This window comes from Lagenorhynchus albirostris, chromosome 13 (genome assembly GCF_949774975.1).
Source record: "Lagenorhynchus albirostris chromosome 13, mLagAlb1.1, whole genome shotgun sequence".
Taxonomy (NCBI): Eukaryota; Metazoa; Chordata; class Mammalia; order Artiodactyla; family Delphinidae; genus Lagenorhynchus; species Lagenorhynchus albirostris.
This window is the reverse complement of record NC_083107.1, coordinates 10,505,486-10,530,144: the sequence shown is the minus strand read 5'-3', so window position 1 is coordinate 10,530,144 and position 24,659 is coordinate 10,505,486. Positions and strand designations below refer to the sequence as shown.

Genomic DNA, 24,659 nt, shown 5'->3' with positions numbered 1-24,659 from the left:
GCAATCCCACTGCTGGGTATATATCTGAAGAAAATGAAAACACTAATTTGAAAAGATTCATGCACCTCAATGTTCATAGCAGCATTATTTACAACAGCCAAGATATGGAAGTAACCTAAGTGTCCATCAACAGGTGAATGGATAAAGAAGAAGTGGTATATATACATAATGGAATACTACTCAGCCATAAAAAGAATGAAAATCTGTCATTTGCAACAACCTGGATAGATCTAGAGAGTAATATGCTCAGTGAAATAAATGCAAGACAGAGAAAGACAAATACTCTATATTATCACTTATGTGTCGAATCTAAAAAATAGAATGAATGTATATAACAAAACAAAAACAGACTCACAGATATGGAGAAGAACTAGTGTTTACCAACGGGGAGTGGGAAGGAGGAAGGAGAGAGTTAGTGGTATGTGATTAAGAGACACAAACTACTATGTATAAAAAATAAGCATCAGGATATAGTCTACAGCACAGGGAAATATAGCCATTCTTTTATAATAACTTTAAATGGAGTATCATCTATAAAGATATTGAATCACTGTGTCATACACCTGAAACTAATATAATATTGCAAATCAACTATACTTCAATTTAAAAATGGAAAGGAAATGCAATGACCAAAATAAAAATTCAGTGGATAGTCTCAACACCAGAATGGAGGAGACAGCGGAAAACATTAGTGAACTGGAAGATAGAATGATAGAAGTTACTAAATCTGAACAATGGAGAGAAAATAGACTGAAAAAAAAAAAAGAACAGAGGCTAAGGGTCCTGTGTGGTTATAACAAAAGATCTAACTTAAATGTCATCAGAGTTCTTGTGAGAAAAGAAGAGAAAAGAAAGAGGGCAGGGCTGAAAAGTACATAATGAAATGACTGGGAACTCCCCATTTTGGCAAAAGACATAAACCAACAAATTCAAAAAGTTGACTGAAACTCAGCCAGGGTATATTCAAAGAAATACACATCAAGGCACATCATCGTCAAACTTCTGAAAACTAAAGAAAAAAATCCTTGAAAACAGAGAGAGAAAAATGATGATTTATTCATAAGGGAAAAATGATTTTAATGACAGCAGATTCTCATTAGAAACTATGAAGGCCAGAAATGCTTTCAGGTACTGAAAAAAAGAACTCTCAACCCAGAATCCTATATCCAATGAAACCATGTCATTATTTTCAGATGACATGTTTGTCTGTACAGAATATTCTAGGAATCTACAAGAACTCCTAGAATTAATATGTAAGTTCAGCAAGGTTGTAGAATATAAAATCAACATATGAAGAATCAATTGTATTTCCATATACTAGCAATGGACATATGGACACTTGAAATCAAATATGCAGTACCATTTACAATCACTCAAAAAAAGGAAATAATTAGGTGTAAGTCTAACAAAACGTGTACAGGTCTTGTATGCTGAAAACTACAATATGCTGATGAAAGAAATCAGAAGAGATCTACATAAATGGAGAGACATACCATATTCATAGATTAGAAGATTCAGTGTAGTATTGATCTCATTCCTCCAAAAAGCAATATACAGGTTTAATAATTCCTATCAAAATCCCAGAAATATTTTTTGTAGATATAGACAAGATTATTCTAATATTTACATGGAAAGGAAAAGAATTAGAATAGCTAAAACAATTTTGAAAAAGAATAAAGTGGGAGGAATCAACCTACCACATTTCAAGTTTATGTAACTAACGTAATCAAGACTGACCATGTGGTATTGGCAGAGAAATAGGTACGTAGATCCATGTATCAAAATGGAGAATGCAGAAATAGAATGACACAAATATGCCCAACTGATTTTAGACAAACGTGTTAAAGCAATTCAATGGACAAGAGATAACCTTTCAAGAAACTGCTGTTAAGGAAATTGGACATCCATAGGCAAAAAAAAAAAAAAAGAAAGAAAGAAAGAAAAGAAAATCTTGGGACTTCCCTGGTGGTACAGTGGTTAAGAATCTGCCTGCCAGTGCAGGGGACACCGGTTCAAGCCCTGGTCCGGGAGGATCCCACATGCTGTGGAGCAACTAAGCCCATGCACCACATCTACTGAGCCTGAGTTCTAGAGCCTGTGAGCCACAACTACTGAGCCCATGTGCCACAACTACTGAGCCCATGTCCCACAACTACTGAGCCCGCATGCCTAGAGCCCTGCTCTGCAACAAGAGAAGCCACCTCAATGAGAAGCCCACGCACCACAATGAAGAGTAGCCCCCGCTAGCTGCAACGAGAGGAAGCCCACACACAGCAACGAAGACCCAACACAGCCAAAAATAAAAATTAAAAGATTAAAAAATAAATAAAAAGGAAAAAAAAAAGAGCACCACATGAGGAACTCTTGTGGTGAAGAAAACACTCTGTATCTGTGCTGTATCAATGTCAAAATCCTGGGTGTGATATTGTATTATAGTTCTGCCAGTGATTCCACTGGGGAAGACTAGGTAAAGGGACATGAAATCTCTCTGTATTATTTCTTACAGCTGTATGTGAATTTATTATTCTCTCAAAATAAAAAGTTCAATTAAAAAATAAACCCCCCATAATTGTAGTCAGATGTCTCTCAGGTTAGGTTTTAACAAAGGGATTTAATAAACACAATAGAGAGTTCTTTTCTCTTTTTTCTTTGTATTCTTTTTAGATGGAGCATAATGCAGAGATACAAAGAGTAAGTATATATCAGCTTGCTGGATTATCACAAAATGAACACACACATGTAGCCATCACCCAGATTAAGAAATGGAACACCTGTATTCCGAGAGACCTTGACAAGAGTCACACACTTGAGCTGGCTAATTTTTTCTTACATTGTCTCAGCAGTAGCCAACTTGGTGAACTGAATTAATGCCTGGTGCTTCAAGGCCAAAATTTGTGATGTGAATGACCAGCTGTCCAAGGAAGGAGGAGACAGAGGAATTTTGGGTTTCTATAGACGTATGGGTGTTCACAAGTGAGTCCTGTCCCTTCTCTGTCCCTTCAAATGGGGCCACCCCTACTAGCTGTCTTTGTATGGTTTACCAAGTACCAAGTTCTTTGAGTCCCCTAGAGGAAGGAAGAAGTGGGACAGGACACAGCAGTATCTAGTCTCTAAAATTAAAGGAAAAGGGCAATTTACCATGAGAAAAAGAAAAACTACAAACACATTTTATTTTATTTTATTAAAAGTATTGGTTTCTAGCTAGATTAGTAATTTCTACCAAAGTGGATGTACTAGGCATCATTTCTGTTTCCAGTTCAGTAATTCATTTAAATTTTATTATTATGGAATCATAATAAAACCCCCCTTGTCCTAACTGTGACTGGGGTCTGCTCTGTTTGACTCAGCTGAACTCCACCTCCTGGAAGGTCTTTTTTTGGTATGTAACACAACTACTCTTAGGAACAAATATCACCGATAGGAAATTCTCACTGTGCAACCCGTAGTGAGGGGATGAACTCAAAGACTTATGGAGTAGGACCCCAATTACCCAGCACTGCAAGTACCTCCCCAAGGAGCCCAGGATAATACAGTTGCCAGAAGAACTCAGAGGCTGGAGCTCAGCAAAACAAGTCGCTCTATCCTGTGGTTATAACAAGTTATCCTTGAATGAATGAAACAGAATGAGCCTGGCTCTCCCAGATACACAAAGCTGTACTGTGAAGCAAAGCACAAGGGTCGACCAGATGGCTGCCACGCAGAACCAGGATTGCAGGGGTGATGACCTCAGGGTCCATTTTACTGGCCAAAGTGAAGAAACACATCTCACTTGTATTTTCTTAACCTCAGTTGAATGGCCTGCATTTATCGGTTCAACAATGTATTTTATGCCACTGAAGAGCAGGCTTGGGCCAGAGGTAAAGGGGAGGGGGGAGGGAAAAGAGCGTTTTTCCCTTTTCTTAGTGGCACTCTGTTGGGACTGGTATTTTCCTTGTCTCTCTCGTTTGAGGGTTTCTGGCTCTTGGAAAAGAAGGTGGACCAGGATACACTCATATTTTGTTTCCTGCCATGTCCTGGAAGTGAACCAGGGGTCCTACAATAGTGAAAGGAAGTTAAAGCCAGTTCTGGGGGTGCTTTCAAAACAAAGAGGATTTTAAAATTTGACTCAATTGCATTCCATGCAACACCACTTCCTTGTGATGCCATTTCAGTGACACCCCCCTGGCTTCTAGACCAAGGATCCATCATTAGGAGCTATCCCTCCGCACCCTGATGGAATGGGTGCCTGTGGTTACATACCACACCAGCCTGGAGGACACAGCCAAGCATTCTCAAAACCTCGTCAGTTGCTTGTAGCCAAGTCAGATGGACCTTACTGGGTGGGAAGGACAGGGGTTGGGGAACCAGAGATCTTTTCTCAAATTCCTTCAAAGAAAGAGTCTGTAGGTAGTAGGTGAGGCCAAGGGACGGAGAAGCCCCACCTCCCTTTCCCAACCCAATGGATGTCTGCAACATCTTTTGCCTAAAACCTCAGTTTGTGTTGCATTTGGTTCCGGTATCTGAACATCTGTTAAGCTACCCTGATCCAGGTGTTTGGGGAAAGGGAAATAGAAGGATAAGAAATCTGAGTGGCCATTTAAAAAGAAACATTTAACGCAGCATGGAAGACAGCCAACACAGCATTTGTAGGAAGTGAAGGGCGCGTGCACCATTTCTAAGCCTCGTGGGTATGAGCGTGGGGTACGTGTTCTAGAAGTTAAAATTTGAGGAGAAAAAAGGCTAATATTCCAACACCATTCTTCCATCTTGGAACTGTCCCCCAAGTTTTTCTTCCTATTCTGTTTCTTTCAACCCAAGTCTTTATGTCACAGGGCAACGACTGCATTTATATTGTACACTTAATTCAAAATAGTAAATAAGTGTTATCTACCCTCTAAATTCAAAGAAGCCCCGTAGCGTCCTGGCTTTGGGGTCTAGTGTCTGCCACACTTCTGCACATTCTTACTCTAAGCCCATTTCCTAAGAATAAATCAATGTGTTAGTGGCTACATCGACTCAGAACTATTAACACTTGAATGACCCATCAACATCGGGCTTGAATGTTTTTCCTCTTTAATGAATCAGCTATTTGATTGAGTAAACTGAGACTAAAACCCAAACCTTAGTGGTTGTTTTGGACTTGAGCAAATACAGCAGAAGAGCCAAGATCACTAGCCATCAACAGGCTCCCGCTGGCCTCCCTGCTGCAGCTGGGTCTCCCGGCAGTTCTCACTCAGGAAGGAAAAGGATTCCTTTCGCTGGGGCAGAGTAAGACTATTAGGGGCTGGGCCCACCCCTGTGTCCACTTGCTGGTGAGGGTACAAAACAGGACTTGGGCTGGTGCTGGTGAATCTGAGCTTCATCCTAACACACCGAAATGAAAACGGCCAATCTAGAGGCATGGGAGAAGGACTCAGATGGGAAAAGGTGCCAGCCATCTGCTGCTCCAACAGAAACAGTGCTCTCAGGAAGGAACTGGCCGGTCACGACTCAATCCGGACATCAAGGCAACATCTGGGTGAAGGAGTAACAGCTGTGGGTATAATGTGATCAAATATTGTGGAGGTGGCGTGATTGCTTGGCCATGGTCATGATCAGTATTTATTTTCTCCCTTCCTGAACGAGTGTCTGGTTTTTAACACGGTTACTCTTACAGGCAGCCTCCCATGCCCTCTGGGAGGTGGAGAGGAGTGGCCCTCCGCGCTGCTGTGCTGCGTTACACAGCCCTCCCTCACTTCCCTGCAGGTCCTTTAAAACCCGCATTCTCACATGGTTCCATGATTTGGGCTCAGGGCAGGAAACAGAACCTGATTCAACATTTTGCTAAGTATTATTTTCACCACGCTGAATAGGGTCTTTTTTGATCTGCAACCACAGCTGGTCCGTGGTTCTCTTGATCCACATAGACTGAAGAGCTTCCTCCCCTGTGGATTTCCTAGTGTGAGTTGACCACACATCTACAAGTACTTGCTTCTCTGTATGTCACCAAGAGTCGCTGTTCTAATACCGGTGGGCACTGACAGAGCCGGGCAGCTGTGCCAGGGAATTCAGGGAGCAAACACTCCAGTGAGAAAAACGTCCCAGCCCTAAAACTCAGTTGACTTTGGGGCTTCCCTGGTGGTGCAGTGGTTAAGAATCCGCCTGCCAAGGCAGGGGACACGGGTTGGGGCCCTGGTCCGGGAAGATCCCACATGCCGTGGAGCAACTAAGCCCATGAGCCACAACTACTGAGCCCTCGTGCCACAACTACTGAAGCCTGCGCAACTAGAGCCCATGCTCCACAACAAGAGAAGCCACCGCAATGAGAAGCCTGTGCGCCGCAAAGAAGAGTAGCCCCCGCTCACTGCAACTAGAGGAAGCCTGCACGCAGCAATGAAGACCCAATGCAGCCAAAAATAAAAAATAAATAAAAAAATAAAATTTAAAAAAGAACCTTAGTTGACTTTAAGGGCTGGTATAAAATAAGGTAGAGGACTCAGGGCCAAATATTCATTTCCATTAAAATACATCATTTTAAAAAGCTGACGTTTCGCTTGGTTTTGTCTTATTTTAAGCAACGTGAAGTTGGTTTTAGTGGAGATACGCAATCGGTAACAGGTTATTTTGAAAGACTTTCCTCCTTAAAATGAGCCTCAGCTGATAGTTCCTCCTTAATGCTGATAATCATCTAAAGCAAAACAAATGTCTAGGTCAATGAAGACTGAAACAGGACAATTCCTGGACACTAAATTTTCCAAGAACAAAGCACACAGTTGTTCTATACACACCCCTGCAACAGTTCTTAATGGAAAGGGCACAGAGACCTTTTACTTGGGGGCCTTGTTATGATGGAGCCCCAGAGGCACCACCACGAGACTGCCTTTGAGCCAAGGTCTCACAATGAGGGCACAAAGGTGGAGCTACCCCATCCTACAGTTCAGGTCTGGGATGACTAGAACAGCAGGGAACCTGAGTCCAGAAGTACCTTTCCCTCTCACTACATCAGCTGCAAGTCAGCCTCAGATTCCCCGTCCCTAAAGTAGATTAGCAGCTATTCACACTAAAGGGTGCTTGTGGGGATTACACAGGATCATGGATGTGGACCAGCTCTGTCGATACTGAAGCTCCAGACAAAAGAAAGCACTTAGTTATCACAGCCAGGAAGGGCTTGGGACATGGGCTTGCATTTTAAAAGAAAACAAAACCCAGTCCAAACCCCCATCTCTCATGAGCATCAGTCGGACCAGTGGGTACTTTTGGAGTATGTGGATGGATCTTACCCACTGCGGGACATCAGGCAGGCCTTTCTGAAGCTTCTGAACTCAGGTCTTTTAAGTGCTCTGTGGTGCCCATGTGGACAAGTAGGGCTACAAACAGGTGTTGCTGCATGTTAGTCCATCTCCATTTAGGGTCAGAAGTTCTGGATTCTACGATCAGATGGAATCTTGGGCAGCTGTTTAACTTCTCTGTTTCTTAGTTTTATTCATTTACTGCATGGGGATTATATCAGCCTTACTTACCTTGAAGATCTTTATGAGAATGCAATGAGATTTTTTTTAAAGAATATATAGATATGCATTATTAATTATCATTAGACTGGAGCTTCAGCATAACTCCTGGGTACTCTGAAAAGTTTTATTATTTAGAATCAGCCCAGGCTGATTGCTATTCCCTGATGCTGACTTCTTTTTAAAATAAACTTTTTATTTTAGAATATATATATATATATATATATATATATATATATATATATATATACACACACACACATACATGTATATATATTTTTTGGCCAAGCCCCACATGGCTTGCAGGATCTTAGTTCCCCAACCAGGGGTCGAACCTCAGCCCATGGCAGTGAAAGCATCAAGTCCAAACTGCTGGACCGCCAGGGAATTCCCTTAGAATATATTTAGATTTACAGAAAAGTTCCAACAGAGAGTTCCCATACGCCCTTCACCCAGTTTCCCCTAATGTTGACATCTTACATAACTATGGCCCATTGTCAGAACTAAGAAGCCAATATTAGTACATTAAGGTGCATGTATCTTTTTGAATTATGGTTTTCTCAGGGTATATGCCCAGGAGTGGGATTGCTGGGTCATATGGTAGCTCTATTTTTAGTTTTTTAAGGGACCTCCATACTGTTCTCCATAGTGGCTGTATCAATTTACATTCCCACCAACAGTGCAGGAGGATTCCCTTTTCTCCACACTCTCTCCAGCATTTATTGTTTGTAGATTTGTTGATGATGGCCATTCTGACCAGTGTGAGGTGATACCTTATGGTAGTTTTGATTTGCATTTCTCTAATAATTAGTAATGTTGAGCATCTTTTCATGTGCCTCTTGGCCATCTGTATGTCTTCTTTGGAGAAATGTCTATTTAGGTCTTCCATCCATTTTTTGATTGGGTTGCTTGTTTTTCTGATATTGAGTTGCATGAGCTGTTTGTATATTTTGGAGGTTAATCCACTGTCTGTTTCTTCATTTGCAAATATTTTCTCCCATTCTGAGGGTTGTCTTTTGGTCTTGTTTATGGTTTCCTTTGCTGTGCAAAAGCTTTTAAGTTTCATTAGGTCCCATTTGTTTAGTTTTATTTTCATTGCTCTAGGAGGTGGGTCATTTGCAGCACTATTTACAATAGCCAGGTCATGGAAGCAACCTAAACGTCCATCGACAGATGAATGGATAAAAAAGATGTGGCACATATATACAATGGAATATTACTCTGCCATAAAAAGGAATGGAATTGGGTCATTTGGAGAGATGCGGATGGACCCAGAGACTGTCATACAGAGTGAAGTAAGTCAGAAAGAGAAAAACAAATATCATATATTAACGCATATATGTGGAATCTAGAAAAATGGTACAGATGAACCTGCTTGTGAGGCAGAAATAGAGACACAGATATAGAGCACAAACGTATGTACACCAAGGGGGGAAAGCAGGGGAGGGATGAATTGGGAGATTGGGATTGACATATATACACTAATATGTATAAAATAGATAACTAATGAGAACCTGCTATATAGCATAGGGAACTCTACTTAATGCTCTGTGGGGACCTAAATGGGAAGGAAATCCAAAACAGAGGGGATGTATGTATACATATAGTTGATTGACTTTCAGAAACTAACACAATATTGTAAAGCAACTATACCCCAATAAAAAAAATAAAGAAGATAAAAACAATAAAATATACTAAGATTTAAAAAATATTAGTACATTAATGTTAACAAATATAGACTTTATTCAGGTATCACCAGTTTTTCTACCAATGTCCTTTTTCTGTTCCAGGACTCCATCCAGGTACCACACTGCATTCAGTCCTCATGTCTCCCTGATTGCCTCTGGTTGATGATGGTTTCTCTGTCCTTCCTTGTCTTTCATTGATTGACAGTTTGAGGAGTACCAATCAGGTACTGTACGGACCACCCTTCAATTTGGTTTTGTCTGCCATGTTTTTTTCATGATTGGACTATGGGTTTTGGGGAAGAGTGAAGTACTCTTCTCATCACATCATATCAGAGGTCCACGTCATCAACATGACTTATTACTGGGGATATTAACCTTAATCACGTGGTTAAGATGGGATCTACCAGATTTCTCCACTGTAAAGTAACTCTTTTCCCTTCCCATACTCTATTCTTAAAAATAGAAGGAAGTCACTAAGTCCAACTCACATTCAAGGGAAGGAAAATTGTTTCACTTCCTGAAGGGGGGAGTATCTACATGTATCATTTGGAATTCTTCTTCTTCTTTTTTTTTTTTTTTTTTTTGCGGTACGCGGGCTTCTCTCTGTTGTGGCCTCTCCCGCTGCGGAGCACAGGCTCCGGACACGCAGGCCCAGCGGCCATGGCTCATGGGCCCAGCCGCTCCGCGGCATGTGGGATCCTCCCAGACCGGGGCACGAACCCGTGTCCCCTGCAACGGCAGGCGGACTCTCAACCACTGCACCACCAGGGAAGCCCTGGAATTCTTCTTTAAGGAACACTTGTCTCTTTGTTTGTGTTCAATTTTATTTATTTATTTTTTGGCCACCCCGCATGTGGGATCTTATTTCCCCAACCAGGGATCAAACCTGCGCCCCCACCCCACCCCCGCCCGCAGTGGAAGCACGGAGTCCTAACCACTGGACCACCCGGGTATTCCCATGTGTTTATTTTATACTTTGGGTTAAAGTCCAATATGATGTTATCCATTTTGTTGCTCTAAGTGTTCCAGCTTTGGCCCCTGGGAGCTCTTCCAGTTAGCTCCTTCCCACATCCCTTGGACATACCCCCATAACTGTGGGTCTTTCTATCTTTATTTCTGTTTTGAGCACTTTCTGACTTTCTGGCTCTAGAAGACGTTCCAGGTTCATCTTATATATTCATTGCCCCAGCCAGAATCAGCCATTTCTCCAAGGACCCTGGTTGCTATTTTGGAAAATGATATTAGAAACCAACAACTGGGCACTGAGTGTGCTTTTTGTTACTGGCTGATGCTGATTTCTAACCAAATAAAATAACTGAAAATATTTAGAGCCAGAGAGATATGGGTTTTTGCTACCTGTATTACTTTGGGCAAGTTACTATGTCACATTGGATCTGTTTCCTCATCCACGTGTAAGAATAATCAACATCACTCAAAGGGTTGTTGTGAGGTCAAGGGAGATAATATTGAAGGAACTTTCTATTTCTGATATTAGAGAGCTAGGTTTTCTTTTTCTACACCTTTAAAGCATCAATGATCTGACAATACAGTAATGCAAAAAATTAAGGGAAAATGGGAACCAAGAGAAATAAACAAGTAAGAAAATTTCATTTGCCATGAAGGCATTTGCCGTTTCCAGCAAATCTGAATTTTCACTTTGACAGCCTCATGGTGATTGCGGTGGAGCAGGGAGTGATGACAGTGAAAACCAGGCCCAGCACTAAGCAAGAAATTTAATAGACAGTGAGCTGGATGCCAAAGAGCTATAACCCCGGGGGAGGGTAAAGAAATTGCTGCCCTTATCTGAACCCTCTGAGTCTTCCAGAAAACCTCAATTTGGTTTAGGGTGGGTCTCAAGCTAAGAGTCCCTTCAGACGCCTTGCAAGGGGAAGAAGATACCTTCAATTTGCCCTTCACATTAATCTTACAAATCATTTTCCAAGGACAGTGACTAGTACACATCTAGGACATCTTGAGCACTCAGCCCCAGCGGACGCCATGTGGGGCAGAAGAACCATCTAGTGGAGCCCTGTCCAGACTGCAGAGTCATGAGAAACGAGAAATGGTTGTTGTTTTAAGCCACTAAGTTTTGGGGTTTTTTGTTACATAGCAATAGATAACTGAAGTATTTTTATACATGCTTTTTTGTCATAATTGCTGCCTCCTAAGAAGGAAAAAGATTCTTCAAGGTTCTTCCGAGCCCATTATAGTTTTGCTCCGGCAGGCTTCTCCAGGTTTGTCTATCAGTTAAGACTTCAACCAAACTGGTCTTTTCACTGTTTCTTAGCACGTCTGTCCCAAGTACTCCCATTTCTATGATTTTGCTCACTTCACCAACCCCATCTGAAGGCTCACCTGCATTTCCCCCTCCTCAGTTGAACCACCGCCTCCACTTGGAATCTTCCCCTCTTCCAGGTCTAGCAAAGAACGCCATTAATTCCAAAGTGACCTCTGTCCTCTGCACTTATGCTTGTGGCCAAGTTCATTGGAAAGGTCCACTCCCTCGTGTTGTTGTGTTATTTGAAGGCAGTTTCGTGTCCCCAGCTATAATGAGCTCCCTTGAATGCAGAGACTGAGGATATACCTGTCTGTGTTTCAGCATCTAACAGCGGGCCTGGAAGAGGGAGGGAACCCAGAAAATGTGTTGTATAGATGATTATGCTGTTTAACAGTCTTCTTCTAAAGCAGCATTATGGTGATGATTCACTGGCTCTATCTTCATTTTCAGGTGCTCTGTGGCTGTCACACTGAATTCCCATTGCAACCACTGACAAAAGTACCACCAGGCCTTTTTTCTAAATATAAAGAATGAGTTAATAGGCTTTCATAAGAAGTAAGAAAATGAAAATCACTTCATACCTCTTTTTTTTTTTTTTTGCCAGCACTTTTGATTTCTTCCTCTCCTTTACATGTGAGAAGTTCATACACGGTGAATCACCTCCCTGTCACTTAAACTCTGAAGTGTAATATGATCACAGTAGGCAATGAAACCATGTATGTGAAGTCTCAGAGGCACAAAAATTTGTGAGTGGAAACCGATAAAAGATCGGCAGGACTGTTTTCTAAGAAAGCAAAGAGCCGACAGCTGAGGCACGAAGGGTTTCTTCTGCACCCCAGGGATTCTTACCTGACGCCTAATCTTCATGCTGGCCAAGGGAGTCAAATATTTATGTTCTAGATACCAGGCTTGCTCCTGGAACATCAGTTTGGTTCCATATAGCAGACAAAACTAAGGGGTGGGGGAAGAGGAGAGAAATGGAAAAATATGTTAGAAAACACGGAATCTAAGGAGGTGAATGAGAAATAGCATAATATTACATTTCATAAGATCATAAAAGTTAATACATACTTACTGTAAATGGTCATATTTTGTTTTTTTTAATTTTTATTTTATATTGGAGTATAGTTGATTAACAATGATGTGTTAGTTACAGGTGTACAGCAGTGATTCAGTTATACCCATACAAGTTTCTGTTCTTTTTCAAATTCTTTTCCCATTTAGGTTATTACAAAATATTGAGCCAAGATTTCTGTGCTATACAGTAGGTCATTGTTGGTTATCTATTTTAAATATAGTAGGGTGTACATGTCAATCTCAAACTCCCAATCTATCCCTCCCCCTGCTTTCCCCCTGGTAACCGTAAGTTTGTTCTCTAAGTCTGAAAATGGTCACATTTTGGACATGCAGTATATGTTTTATATTTTGAAACCACTCTATGGAGAAATTTAAAGCATATATAAAATTAGAAAAAATAGTATAACCAACTTCCATGTCTCCATCCCCCCAGTTCAACAAATATTAACTCACAGCCAGTCTTGCTTCATCTACAATCTCATCTAATTCTTCCCCATCCCCAGGTTACTTAGAATCAAAGTCCACTCATAATATATTTAAAAAAATAAATGTAATATTTCTGTTTGCTTTCTTTCTTGATTGATGAAAGAATATTCTTTTTTTTTTTTTTTTTTTTTTTTTTGCGGTACACGGGCCTCTCACTGTTGTGGCCTCTCCCATTGCGGAGCACAGGCTCCGGACGCGCAGGCTCAGTGGCCATGGCTCACGGGCCCAGCCGCTCCGCGGCACGTGGGATCTTCCCGGACTGGGGCACGAACCCGCGTCCCCCGCATCAGCAGGCGGACTCCCAACCACTGCGCCACCAGGGAAGCCCATGAAAGAATATTCTAAATGCCCATTCTGAATAATATCATCTTGATATTTTCCATTGAGCATGGTTTGATTAGACTTTCATAAAAATAGCATTCCTCATTTGCATTTTGTTTCAATACGTTTTTCCTATCACGTTTCTGAAACCGACACGCAGACCTCCGTCATGACATCAGTGGCATCCAGCAATAATAGATGAGTTTTCCTGTATTAACAAGTAACTTTTTTTTTGTATAATGCAAAAAAAAAAATACACTCAAATTGCCTATAGCAACTATAAAAGGTAATGATGCAATGCATTTAATTACTGTTTAGTAGTGCTTTTTATTTGAGCATTTCAAAATATTAGTAAAAGTGTCATATTTCTATGAAGGACTTAAATAAAAATGAGGTAAATGTAGAATTGTTAAATGAGAATTTCAGAAGTCTTTACAATGAACAAGTAACTTTTAAGTTAACTATTCTTTAGCATTTCATATTTAATAATTCCAAAATTATACAAACATAGAGATAATAGTATAAGGTACCTCCAAGTCTATATCATCCAGCTTTAATAGCTGTCAACTCATAGCCAATCTTGTTTTATCTCTACTCCCACCTGTTCCCCCCTTTCCATATTATTGTGAGGCAAAGTTCAACTGTGATCATCTCTAGGTTTGGAGGGAAGAGAGCTATGTCGATCCTGGAAGAGAAAGCTATGTTGACAAGGTCCCCTTAGAGGAGCTGTGACCTTCAGCCAAGGAAAACAGAAACCCCAAGGTGATCCCACAAGAAGGCAGGCAGGGGGCAGGGATATCCCAACCTCATTCTCCTCCCCATCTCCAGTCTCTAGCTGGGGCTTCCTGTTCTCAGAACCTAACTGGATCCAGAGGGCAAGGATTCCTCTGATGCAAGTTACATAGATCAATTTCCTGGGCCCAGAGCAGGGTGGAGAAGGGTGGAGAGTAGAGCTGGAAAAGCAAAGGGAGGATGTCTGGAAAAATCCCATCTCTAACACCCCCAACAGGTGGTCATCCAGCCTTAGTCCAGTCCTATCTCAAGTTCAAGTTCACCTGGTCCCACACAGCCCCGACTGCTGACACCATTCCCACGTTTCATCCCAGAGGGCCAGTGTCACACTGTGCTGCCTATGTCTGCTCTGCCCTTCTGTCGACTCCTGACTTGTCCTCCTGTTGACAGTCTGTGGCTCTTGTGTATCTGATGCTCAGGGCCACTTTTCTGCCTTTGAACTTTTTCTTTTCTCCTTGAACACAGTTCGGACTCTCCTTTGACTACCCTCTTTTCTTGTCCTGGGAAACAGGCGTCCAGGTTCTTGGTGGTGACCAGGACACCACCTGGAGGTCCAGATACCATCAGCCCAGCCTCAGGTCCTCAAATGGAACCTGAATGTGTTTCCTTTTACGTTTCAGAGATGGGAGCTCAGTGCATTAAGAGGCATCCAGTTCTCCAACCCACTGTTTGAAGAACCATTGCATACTGAACCACTTGCCTATGTGGAACATGAATTTATGGATTGTTAACTGTCGGAAAGGGACCTTGTCCTGCTCGTCTCTGTACGCCTAGGGTCTGGGGAAAAAGCTGATACACTGTAAGAGATTGGCTGACATCCAATTTCCTGTATACCTCATAGCTATTAATCCTGTAACTTTTGCTGCCTAAGGAGCAAAGCAGGAGTATATGAAAGTATCCAGATAACAACCCTTAACAATTTAAAGATAAGTTTCACATCTCTGCTTAGGCGTTCTTTCTTCAGAGGATCAGCCTTCACAGACTGCCATTTTCTCACAATGCAGCTTCCAGCTCTTGCGCCACTTTGGACCTGGTGGCCTCTTCTAAATGCTTAATTCTCTCCTTCAAGGTGTCTCACGGGACTGAACACAGTGTCCAGATGTTTTCTCATCGCTGTAGTGTCAGTAGCACCATTGCTGTCCTGGTTTGGGACTCTATACTTTTACAAGCAAAGGAAGATGGAATTTGCTTTTATGACAGTCACAGGTTTTTTGAAGAAATGAGTGAAAGAATACCATGCACTTTGGTTTACATCAAATGTTTGCTCAGTTAACACTCCTGCTATGCCTTTTCTCCTATGAACCGTTTTCAACCAACCCATACATACACATACACATCCCTAAAGGGATGACTTTAAATTTATTCTCTTAAAGTATCATCTTGTTGATATGACTTACCTCAAGTCCCCAAAATCTCTATGAATATTAATTCAATCCTCAAGTCCCCCAAATCTCTATGAATATTAATTCAATCACCTCATGTGTTTATGTCATTTACAGATGTGTCAGTCCCACCTTTGTCTTTATATCATGGAACTCAACTGATAGGTCTGTATCTTTTCAATCAAGTATTTGAGAATCTATTTAACAGACTCTCATCTAACTCATATTTCTCTAGCTTGTACATAAGCATAGCCTAAGAGTCTGGAAAGTGCTGTGCAAAATCAAGATACATCGGGCTTCCCTGGTGGCGCAGTGGTTGAGGGTCCGCCTGCCGATGCAGGGGACGCGGCTTCGTGCCCCAGTCCGGGAGGATCCCACATGCCGCAGAGCGGCTGGGCCTGTGAGCCATGGCCGCTGAGCCTGCGCGTCCAGAGCCTGTGCTCTGCAATGGGAGAGGCCACAGCAGGGAAAGGACTGCGTACCACAAAAAAAAAAAAAAAAAAAAAAAAACAAGATACCTCAACTTCCCCAGATTTTGTCTTCTAGCAACCTGATTAAGACAGGAAATAAGATTAGGTTAGCAAGGCTTAGCCACAGTGAGCACAGACCACTCTCCTAGTGACCATCTTTTTCTAATCACTCATAAACTATCTTGAATAGCCTTTTCTAGCATTTTAACTTGGATTTATAAATTCTATAGTTTCCCCAATCTATTTTTCTTTCTTTGTTTTTTTTAACGTGGACATTTGCTCATTTACAGTTTCCTGACATCTCTTTTGTCCTCCTTGGTTTCAAATGTCTCACAACTGTGTCCTTCCCAATTCAGAGAGAAGATGGGGACATTCTAGGAGACAAGTATGTCTGCTTTCTGTTTGCATTTATTAACATCAAAGCTTTCTTCCCCAGACCAGGTGTCTGTCTCTTCAAACTCTGAGCGTAGCTAAAAATAGCCTTTTAAATCTTCATCAGATTATTTGTCAAGCCTCACATTATGGTGGGATTTGACCATCCTGACATTTACTAAATGCTACCCTTTTGTATTTATCCCTGGACAAGCATCTCCCCCCATCACCATGCTTCTCATTCATATAGCTTCCTTAGACTTATGGCCATCAGAGAGTCCTCTCTACACTTACCTTGGTTTCTTTAAATGTGTCCCAAATTACACCTTTTTTTGGTATCTATTGTATTGTCAGAGTAATATTTTACTGTTTTTCTTACTCTCAAGCCCATGTGCCCCTATGAAATCTCTGCCCATAGAATCATAATAACCAATATTTTTTAATCACCTACTATGTGCCAGGCACTGCAAGGTATTTTACATTCACCTCGTTTAGTCTTCACAATAATCCTGAATGTAGCCATAACTCCTGGACAGAGTAAATGGAGAAGCTATTTGAGGAACTGAAAAATAAATATTGATAGTAGGCAGATTTGGGAAGAAGACTAAAATTCAAAGTACCACCAAACAGGTGATGAGTTTAGTTTTTTTCCCTAGTCTTCAAGCTGCTTGTCCCTGGAGACAGGCGTGCATCAGACCAAGATAAATAAACCCCAGATTCTGGAAGGAGGATAGAAAAGGGAGCCCTGGGGAACCAGAGAGTACCGAGGAGGTCATGGAGTCGGAGGGCTTGGGAAAGTAAGCCCATAAAGTTGTTTATGAACTTCTGGGCTCAACCCCAGGTGTACATACACGGATCTAACACACATCAGTACAGAAAACACTTTGAGAACTGAACTAGCAAACAGATGAAAATGCAGGTGCCAGACTGGCCACTGTGTGGTGCATACGTGGGACAGAACAGAATAGTACAGCAAAGCCTTTGAAGACTAAACTGACATTGAAACCACAGTGAACAGAAGGTGAATTGCAACTTGCAGCCCAAACAACCAGATACATTCATTGCTAAAACAAAAATATTAATGTTCTCGATGGGATTTAAACAAGATCCAGGATCTCATAACATAATATTCAAAATGTCTAGGAAATGGGGAAGTCCCTGGTGGTCCAGGGGTTAGGACTCGGCACTTTCACTGCCAAGGGTCCAGGTTCCATCCCTGGTTGGGGAACTAAGATTCTGCAAGCTGTGAGGTGCAAATACCAAAATGTCCAGGAAATATTTTTTTAAAGTTCAGCATGTGAAGGACAAGAGAAATGTAACTTGCCTAGGAAAAGATAATCAACAGACACCAACAGAAAAATGACACAGATGTTGGAATTATCTAGCAAAAGCCTTAAAACAGCTATTATAAAAATTTTTCAACAAGTGATCACAAACCCTCTTGAAACAAATGGTAAAGTAATGTTTCAGCACAGAAATAGAAGATATAAAGGAGAATCAAATGGAAATTTTAGAAGTAAAAATTACAATGATCAAAATAAAAATGGGCTTAACATCAGAATAGGGGAAACAGAGGAGAGTCAGTGAGCTGGAAGATAGAATAACAAATTATTTGAACAATAGAGAGAAAATAGACCGAAAAAAAGAACAGAGCCTCAGGGACCTGTGGGACTATGACAAAAGAACTAACCTCATGTCACTAGAGTCCCGGAAGGAGAAAAGGAAGAATGCAGGGCTGAAAAAGTACTTGACAACTTAATGGCTGAACAAGTCCTCAAATTTGGGGAAAACCCCCAGAAATATGCAGGTTTCAGAAGCTTGGTGAACCCCAAACACAATAAACACCAAGAAATCCATGCGTAGGCACATCATAATCAAACACCTTGAAACTAAAACAAAGAAAAAACCTTGAAAGCAGCCAGAGAAAAAATGGTGCATTACCTCTAGGAGAACAATGATGTGAATGACTGAATTTCTTATCAGAAACCATGGAGGCTAGAAAGAAGTGGAATAACATTTTTTAAGCACTTAAGAAGTATCAACCCAGGATTCTACATTGAGTAAAAATATCCTTCAAGAGTGAAGATGAAATAAAGATATTGTAAAGATGAAGAAAAACTGGGAGGAATTGTTACCAGCAGACTGCTCTAAAAGAATTGTTGAGTGTTTCAGTCAGAAGAAAAATTATACTAAAAGGAAACTTAGAACATCAGGAATGGAGGAAGAGCAACAGAAATGGTAACTATCTGGGTAAATATGATAGACTTGTCTTCTCTTGAATTCTTTTAAAATGTGTGTAATGACTGAAAACAAAACATAATATTGTCTGATGTGGTTTCCTATGTACGGAGATTACTTATAAAATGCCTATGATATACAGAGGAGAGAGGGCAAAAGGAACTCTATGATGGTAAGGTTTCTTCTTTCCACTTGAAGAGGTAAAATATTTATTTTAAGCAGACTGTAAAAGTGCAGTCATATATTGTAATCCCTAAAGCATCAACAAAAAAGAAAAAAACGATACAAAGAAATATCGATAATTCAAAATGAAATCCTGGAAAATGCTCAAACAACCCCAAAGAACGTATGTGCTATAGAATGAATGATGGCCACCAAATGACATCAGGTCCTAATTCCTGGAATCTGCAAACATCCTAAGGAAAAAGAATCTCTGTGTGTGTGATCAAGTTAAGATTCACAAAATGAAGAGACAATTCTGGATTAACTGGGTGGGCCCTAAATACAATCACATGTATCTTTATAAAAGGCAAACAGAGAGACGGTCCATAGACAGAAGAGAAGGAAGCAATGTGACCACAGAGACAGATATTAGAGTGAGGTGGCCACAGGTCAAGGAATGCCAGCAGCCACCAGAGGCCGGAAGAAGCAAGGAATGAATTCTCCTCTACAGCCTCTAAGGATAGTGCAATCCTGCTGACAGCTTGATTTTGGCCCAGTGATACGATTTCAGACTTCCAGCCTCCAGAACTATGAGAGAATAAACTTCTGTTGTTACAATCCACCAAGTTTGTTGTAATTTGTTATAGCAGCCGTAGGAAACTAATTCAACATATAAGAGAAAGTAAAAAATAAGACTGTCCTTATTCACAGACAATATGATTGTTTACATAAAAAAAAAACCCCCACAAGAAATCTGCCAAAAAACTCAAAACCTCTAGAGTTAATAGTGAGCTTAGCAAAATCATAGGATACAAGGTCGACATACAACATGTCAATTGTATTTCTAGATATTAACAATGTACCATTAGAAACCAATATTTAAAACAATCTACCCTTTACAGTACAGAAACCAATATTTAAAACAATCTACCCTTTACAATATTTAGGTATACATTTACAAAAACATGTATATTATCTTTATGCTAAAAACTGAAAATGCTGATGAAAGAAATCAAGGAAGAACTAATAAAGTGGATTGGCAAGGTCAACATAGTACATTTGTCAATTCTCCCCGAAGTGATCCATAGATTTTACATAATTCCAATAAATATCTCAGCGGATTTTTTGCTGCTGATAGAGACAAGCTAATTCTAAAATTTATATGAAAAATCAAAGAAACTAGAATGGCTAAAACAACTTGCAAAAGAAGAAAAAAGCTGGAGGAATTACTCTATTTGCTTTTAAGACTTGCTATAAAGTTACAGTGTTCAAGATAGCATGGTTTTGTCAAGGGACAGACACATAGATCAATGGAACAAAATAGAGAACCCAGAAACAGACCCATGCAAATATGCGTGAATGAGTTTGATAAAGGTGCAGAAGGAATTCGATGGAAGAAGGACAGTCTTTTCAACAAATGATGCAGAAACAATTGGATAGCAACAGTCAAAAGATAAATAACATTGACCTAAACCTCACACCTTATACACAGATTGGTTCAAAATGAATCATAGATCTAAATGTAAAACATAGAACTCTAAAACTTCTGGAAAAAGATATGGGAGAAAATCTTCATGGCCTGGGGTTAAGCATATATTATTAGATATGACACCAAAAGCACAATCTATAATATAGGAAAGTTGATAAGTTGGACTTCATCAAAATTTAAAAAATTTTGCTTTGCAAAGGACTTTAAGAGAATGAAAAGACATGCCACAAACTGGGAAAAACATTTGCAAATCACACATCCAACAAAGAACTTGTACCCAGAATTTATAAAGAACTCTCAAAACTCAACAGTAGGAAAAATTATCTGATTTTAAAATGGGCAAAAGATTTGAACAGACTTCACTCAAGAGTACATACAGATGGCAAAAAGGCACATCAAAGGATTTCAACATCATTAGGAAACGCAAATTAAAACCAGATGTTATATTCCTATATCCCTATTGGAATGGCCAAAAAAAAAAATACAGACAATACCAAGTGTTGCTGAGGATGCTGAGCAACTGGATCTCTCATACATTGGGAATGTAGTAGCTTTGCAAAGCTAAATGTACGTTTACTATATGACCCAGTAAATCCACTCCTAAGCATTTACCCTAGAGCAGTGGCTCTCAGCTAAGGATGACCTTTGTCCCCCAAGAGACATTTGGCAATTACTGAAGACTTTTTGGTGTCATAACTGGAGAAGTTCTACTGACATCTAGTAACTAGAGGCCGGGGATATCGCTAAACACCCTACGAAGTACAGGACAGCACTCCCACAACAAAGAAGTACTGACCCAAAATGTCAATATTGTCAAGATTGAGAAATTCACTCTAGAGTAAGAAAAATTGTTTACATAATAACTTGTATATGTATATATATAGCATCTCTACTCATAATCTTCAAAAACTGAGAACAACTCAAATGCCTTTCACTGGGTGAGTGATTAAATCGGGGTACATCCATACAATGGAATACTACTCAGCAATGAAAATGTGTAACTGTGGGTGCATGCAATGACTCAGCTGAACCTCAAATACTGAGTGAAGGAAGTCAATATCAAAAGGTTACGTATTGTATGATTCCAATGACATTATATCCTCAGAATGACACAACTACAGTGATAGACAACACATCATTGGTTGCCAGGGTTTATCAGAAGGGGAAGAGGATAATTATAAAGCCATACCATAAAGAATAATTATAAAGCCATACCATAAAGGATTATTTAAGGATGGTTAAACTGTTCTGTATCCGGTCTGTGGTGGTACTTACACAATTCTACACGTGTTGAAATTCATAGAACTACATAGCCCTAAACAAGGTCATTTTGCTGTATAATAAGTTAAATATATCATCTTTTATGTCCAGATCTCTTTCTCTTTGTTATGGCAAACTCCAAGCTGAAATGGCTATATTCTCTAATGGTTCCCTGTACTGAAATTTTGTCCAAGGACCCCTGCCTGATCTCTTCCCTTTGAAAGTCACCCCTTCCCTTCCTGGGTTCTCACAGCAGTGTGTTTTTCCTTATTACACATTCTGCCTGTTGGTGTAATTATTTGCCCATGTGACTTTCTCCCTGACCACAATGTGATCAGGAAGGCAGGAACTGTGGCTCATACATCTTGGAATTTCTGCAGCGCCTAGCCCAGTATCAGGGCTTGGTGTGTGCATTTGTAGAACTGAGACCCTTGGTTCCCTCAGGAGCATAAGCTCACTGGGACCAACAACAGAAAAGAGGTTGCCTGCAATTTATGCCAAGTAGGCAGCCTGTATCCATGGCCTGAACCGCATAATAAGCAAGGAGATGCAGCAAAAGGACTGAGTTGGACCTCTAGTGTCAGAGAAGATGAAAAAGCTTATTAATTCATGGTAATACCGGCATGATTTCAGAACAGTTTCCCCAGCAACAACCTAGTTCTCTCACTGTGATGAAGTGCTCTGCCTTCTGCCTCAGACTTTAGCCACTTGGGATCTGCATTACTGCCTTGTAAAATTGATGGGCAGTGGTACTGTCTCTTAGTTAAGGAATTTCTGCCAGCCTTAGCAAAAAATATTAGTTTTGCAATTTCTAAGCGCATTCCTTGCAATAGAAAAGTGATTAGAAATTGGACCAGACTGGAACAATGCCCATCTTGAATCCGTATAGTTCACCTGCCGAGTCTCCTCCATGCCATCAGCTCCAGTTGTGGGCTCATCAGCTTCCACAGGTGAGGAAGCCTTATTTATATTACACTGGAAAAAGGTTGAGGAGGGGGTAATCAGTTCAGAAAGTACAGCTTTGATCACCCAAGGAAGCTGTTCAGATCAAAGTCTCTTTTTCTTCTAAACTGACTTAAGATGTTAATTTTGTTTAAATCCAACCTGCTCGATATTTCTTGTGTCTTAAAAGCCTCTCTTCTTGAGAAAGGTGACAAGCAGTGGCAGCTGGATTCTGGTAGAGTCCAGAGGGCTCTAGCAGAGGACGGTTAAGGATAAAGGTGATCTTTTCTTTCGGAGTCTCTGGACGCTGAAGAGCCTGGGATGGCTCTCTGTCCATCACCACTTTCAGCAGAGGAACCACTTTAGTAAAGTGATGGTGGGCCATGTGCTGGTATCACAGTGGATCAAAGGCAGAGCATCTGCTAGGGTTAGGGGTGAGAGAGCCACCCAGACCCAAAGCACATTCTATTTTATGCCTCGTTGGAGAAGCCTAGCCATACCTCTATCTTTGCCTTTGCAGATGCCAGAAGGGAAATCTCTAGAGAAGGTAACCCCGAGATATCATTTTGCCAGCATGCTGCGTGTGCTTGGGCAGAGGGGAGGCTGGAGCTCTGCTGCTTCTCAACCCTAAGGGTAGACGGATATTTGGGGGTCACACAGCTGGCTGCAGAATCCAAGCTTTCCTGTGATTGCCACACTCAGGCAAACCAACTCTCTACTACTTTGCAGTGTTGCAGTGCACTGTCCGTTACATGGCCAGTGGGAATGGGAAAATTCAGGAAGTACAGCTTTGCAGGCAGAGAGGAAGCTATTCCCTCCGAGACTTCTTACACAATCCACTACATAGACTGGCTCAGAACCATACTCCTACAGCCCTCCCTTGGTATCTGTAGGGGGGTTGGTTCCAGGACCCCCAGAGGATACCCAAATCCACAGATGCTCAAGTCTCCTATATAAAATTGAGTAGTACTTGCATAAAACCTATGCACATCCTCCCATATACTTTAAATCATGTCTAGATTACTTATAATACCTAATATAATGTAAATGCTATGTGGCAATAAATAGTTGTAAATATAAGGTAAATGCTATGTAAATCATTGCCAGTGTGCAGCAAATTCAAGTTTTGCTTTTTGCAACTTTCTGGATTTTCCTTCTGAATATTCTTGATCAGTGATTGATTGAATCTGTGGATGTGGAATCTGTATGGAGGGCCAACTGTACTTTATGCAGACAGTTTGGGCAACTTGTGGAAAAGCATTCAGCCAGGTTCTTCTCTCTGATTTGTTTTAACCCAGAATTGATCCCACTTCTTCCCACTCCCAGTTCCTCGTCTGTCATTGGCTGTGCAACCATCACCACCATTCACATCCAGAACTTCTTTCATCTTGCAAAACTGAAATTCTGAATCCATTAAATAATAACTTCTCATTCTCCCTTTTCCTTGGTCCCTGGAAAGGGACCATTCTACTTGTCTCTCTGAATAGGACTACTCTAGGTATCTCATATAAATGGATCCATACAGTATATGTTCTTTGTAACTAGTTTATTTTACTTAGCATGATGTATTCAAGGTTCCTCCATGTAGTAGCCTGGGTCAGAATTTCCTTCCCTTTTTAAGGCTGAATAATATTCTATTGCATGTATATACCATATTTTTTGTTTATTCATTCACCCATCAATGGACACTTGGGTTGCTTCCACATTTTGGCCGTTGTGATTAGTGCTGCTGTGAACATGGGTGTACTATTACCCATTCAAGCCACTGTTTTCAATTCTTTGGATATATGCTCAGAAGTGAAGTTGCTGGACCATATGGTAATTCTATGGTTAATATTCTGAGGCATCGCCATACTATTTACCACAGCGGCTGCTCCATTTTGCATTCTCACCAGCAGTGCACAAGGGTTCCAATTTCCCCACGTCCTTGCCAACACCTGTTATTTTGGTTTTTGTCGTTGTTGTTTTGATAGCAGCTATCCTAATGGGTGTGAAGTACTATCTCATTGTGGTATTGACTTGTATTTCCCTAATGATTAGTGATGTTGAGCATCTTTTCATATGCTTATTGCCCATCTGTAGATCTTTGGAGAAATGTTTATTCGAGCACTTTGCCCATTTTTAACCTGGTTGTTTGGATTTTTCTTGTTAAATTTTGAGTTCTCTATATAGAGATTCCGGATATTAGTCTTTTATCTGTATGTGATTTGTAAATACTTTGTTGCTTTTTTACTGT

At 40.7% G+C, this 24,659-nt stretch overlaps 1 protein-coding gene across 1 annotated transcript in view; it reads right to left on the bottom strand.

Moving 5' to 3' along the window:
- The window catches only part of ACOXL (acyl-CoA oxidase like), a 380,633-nt gene that overhangs the window by 26,826 nt on the left and 329,148 nt on the right, over positions 1-24,659 (bottom strand). Inside the window, 1 exon segment of the mRNA XM_060168784.1 lies at positions 12,282-12,383. Within this exon segment, the coding sequence (XP_060024767.1) occupies positions 12,282-12,383 (102 nt within the window).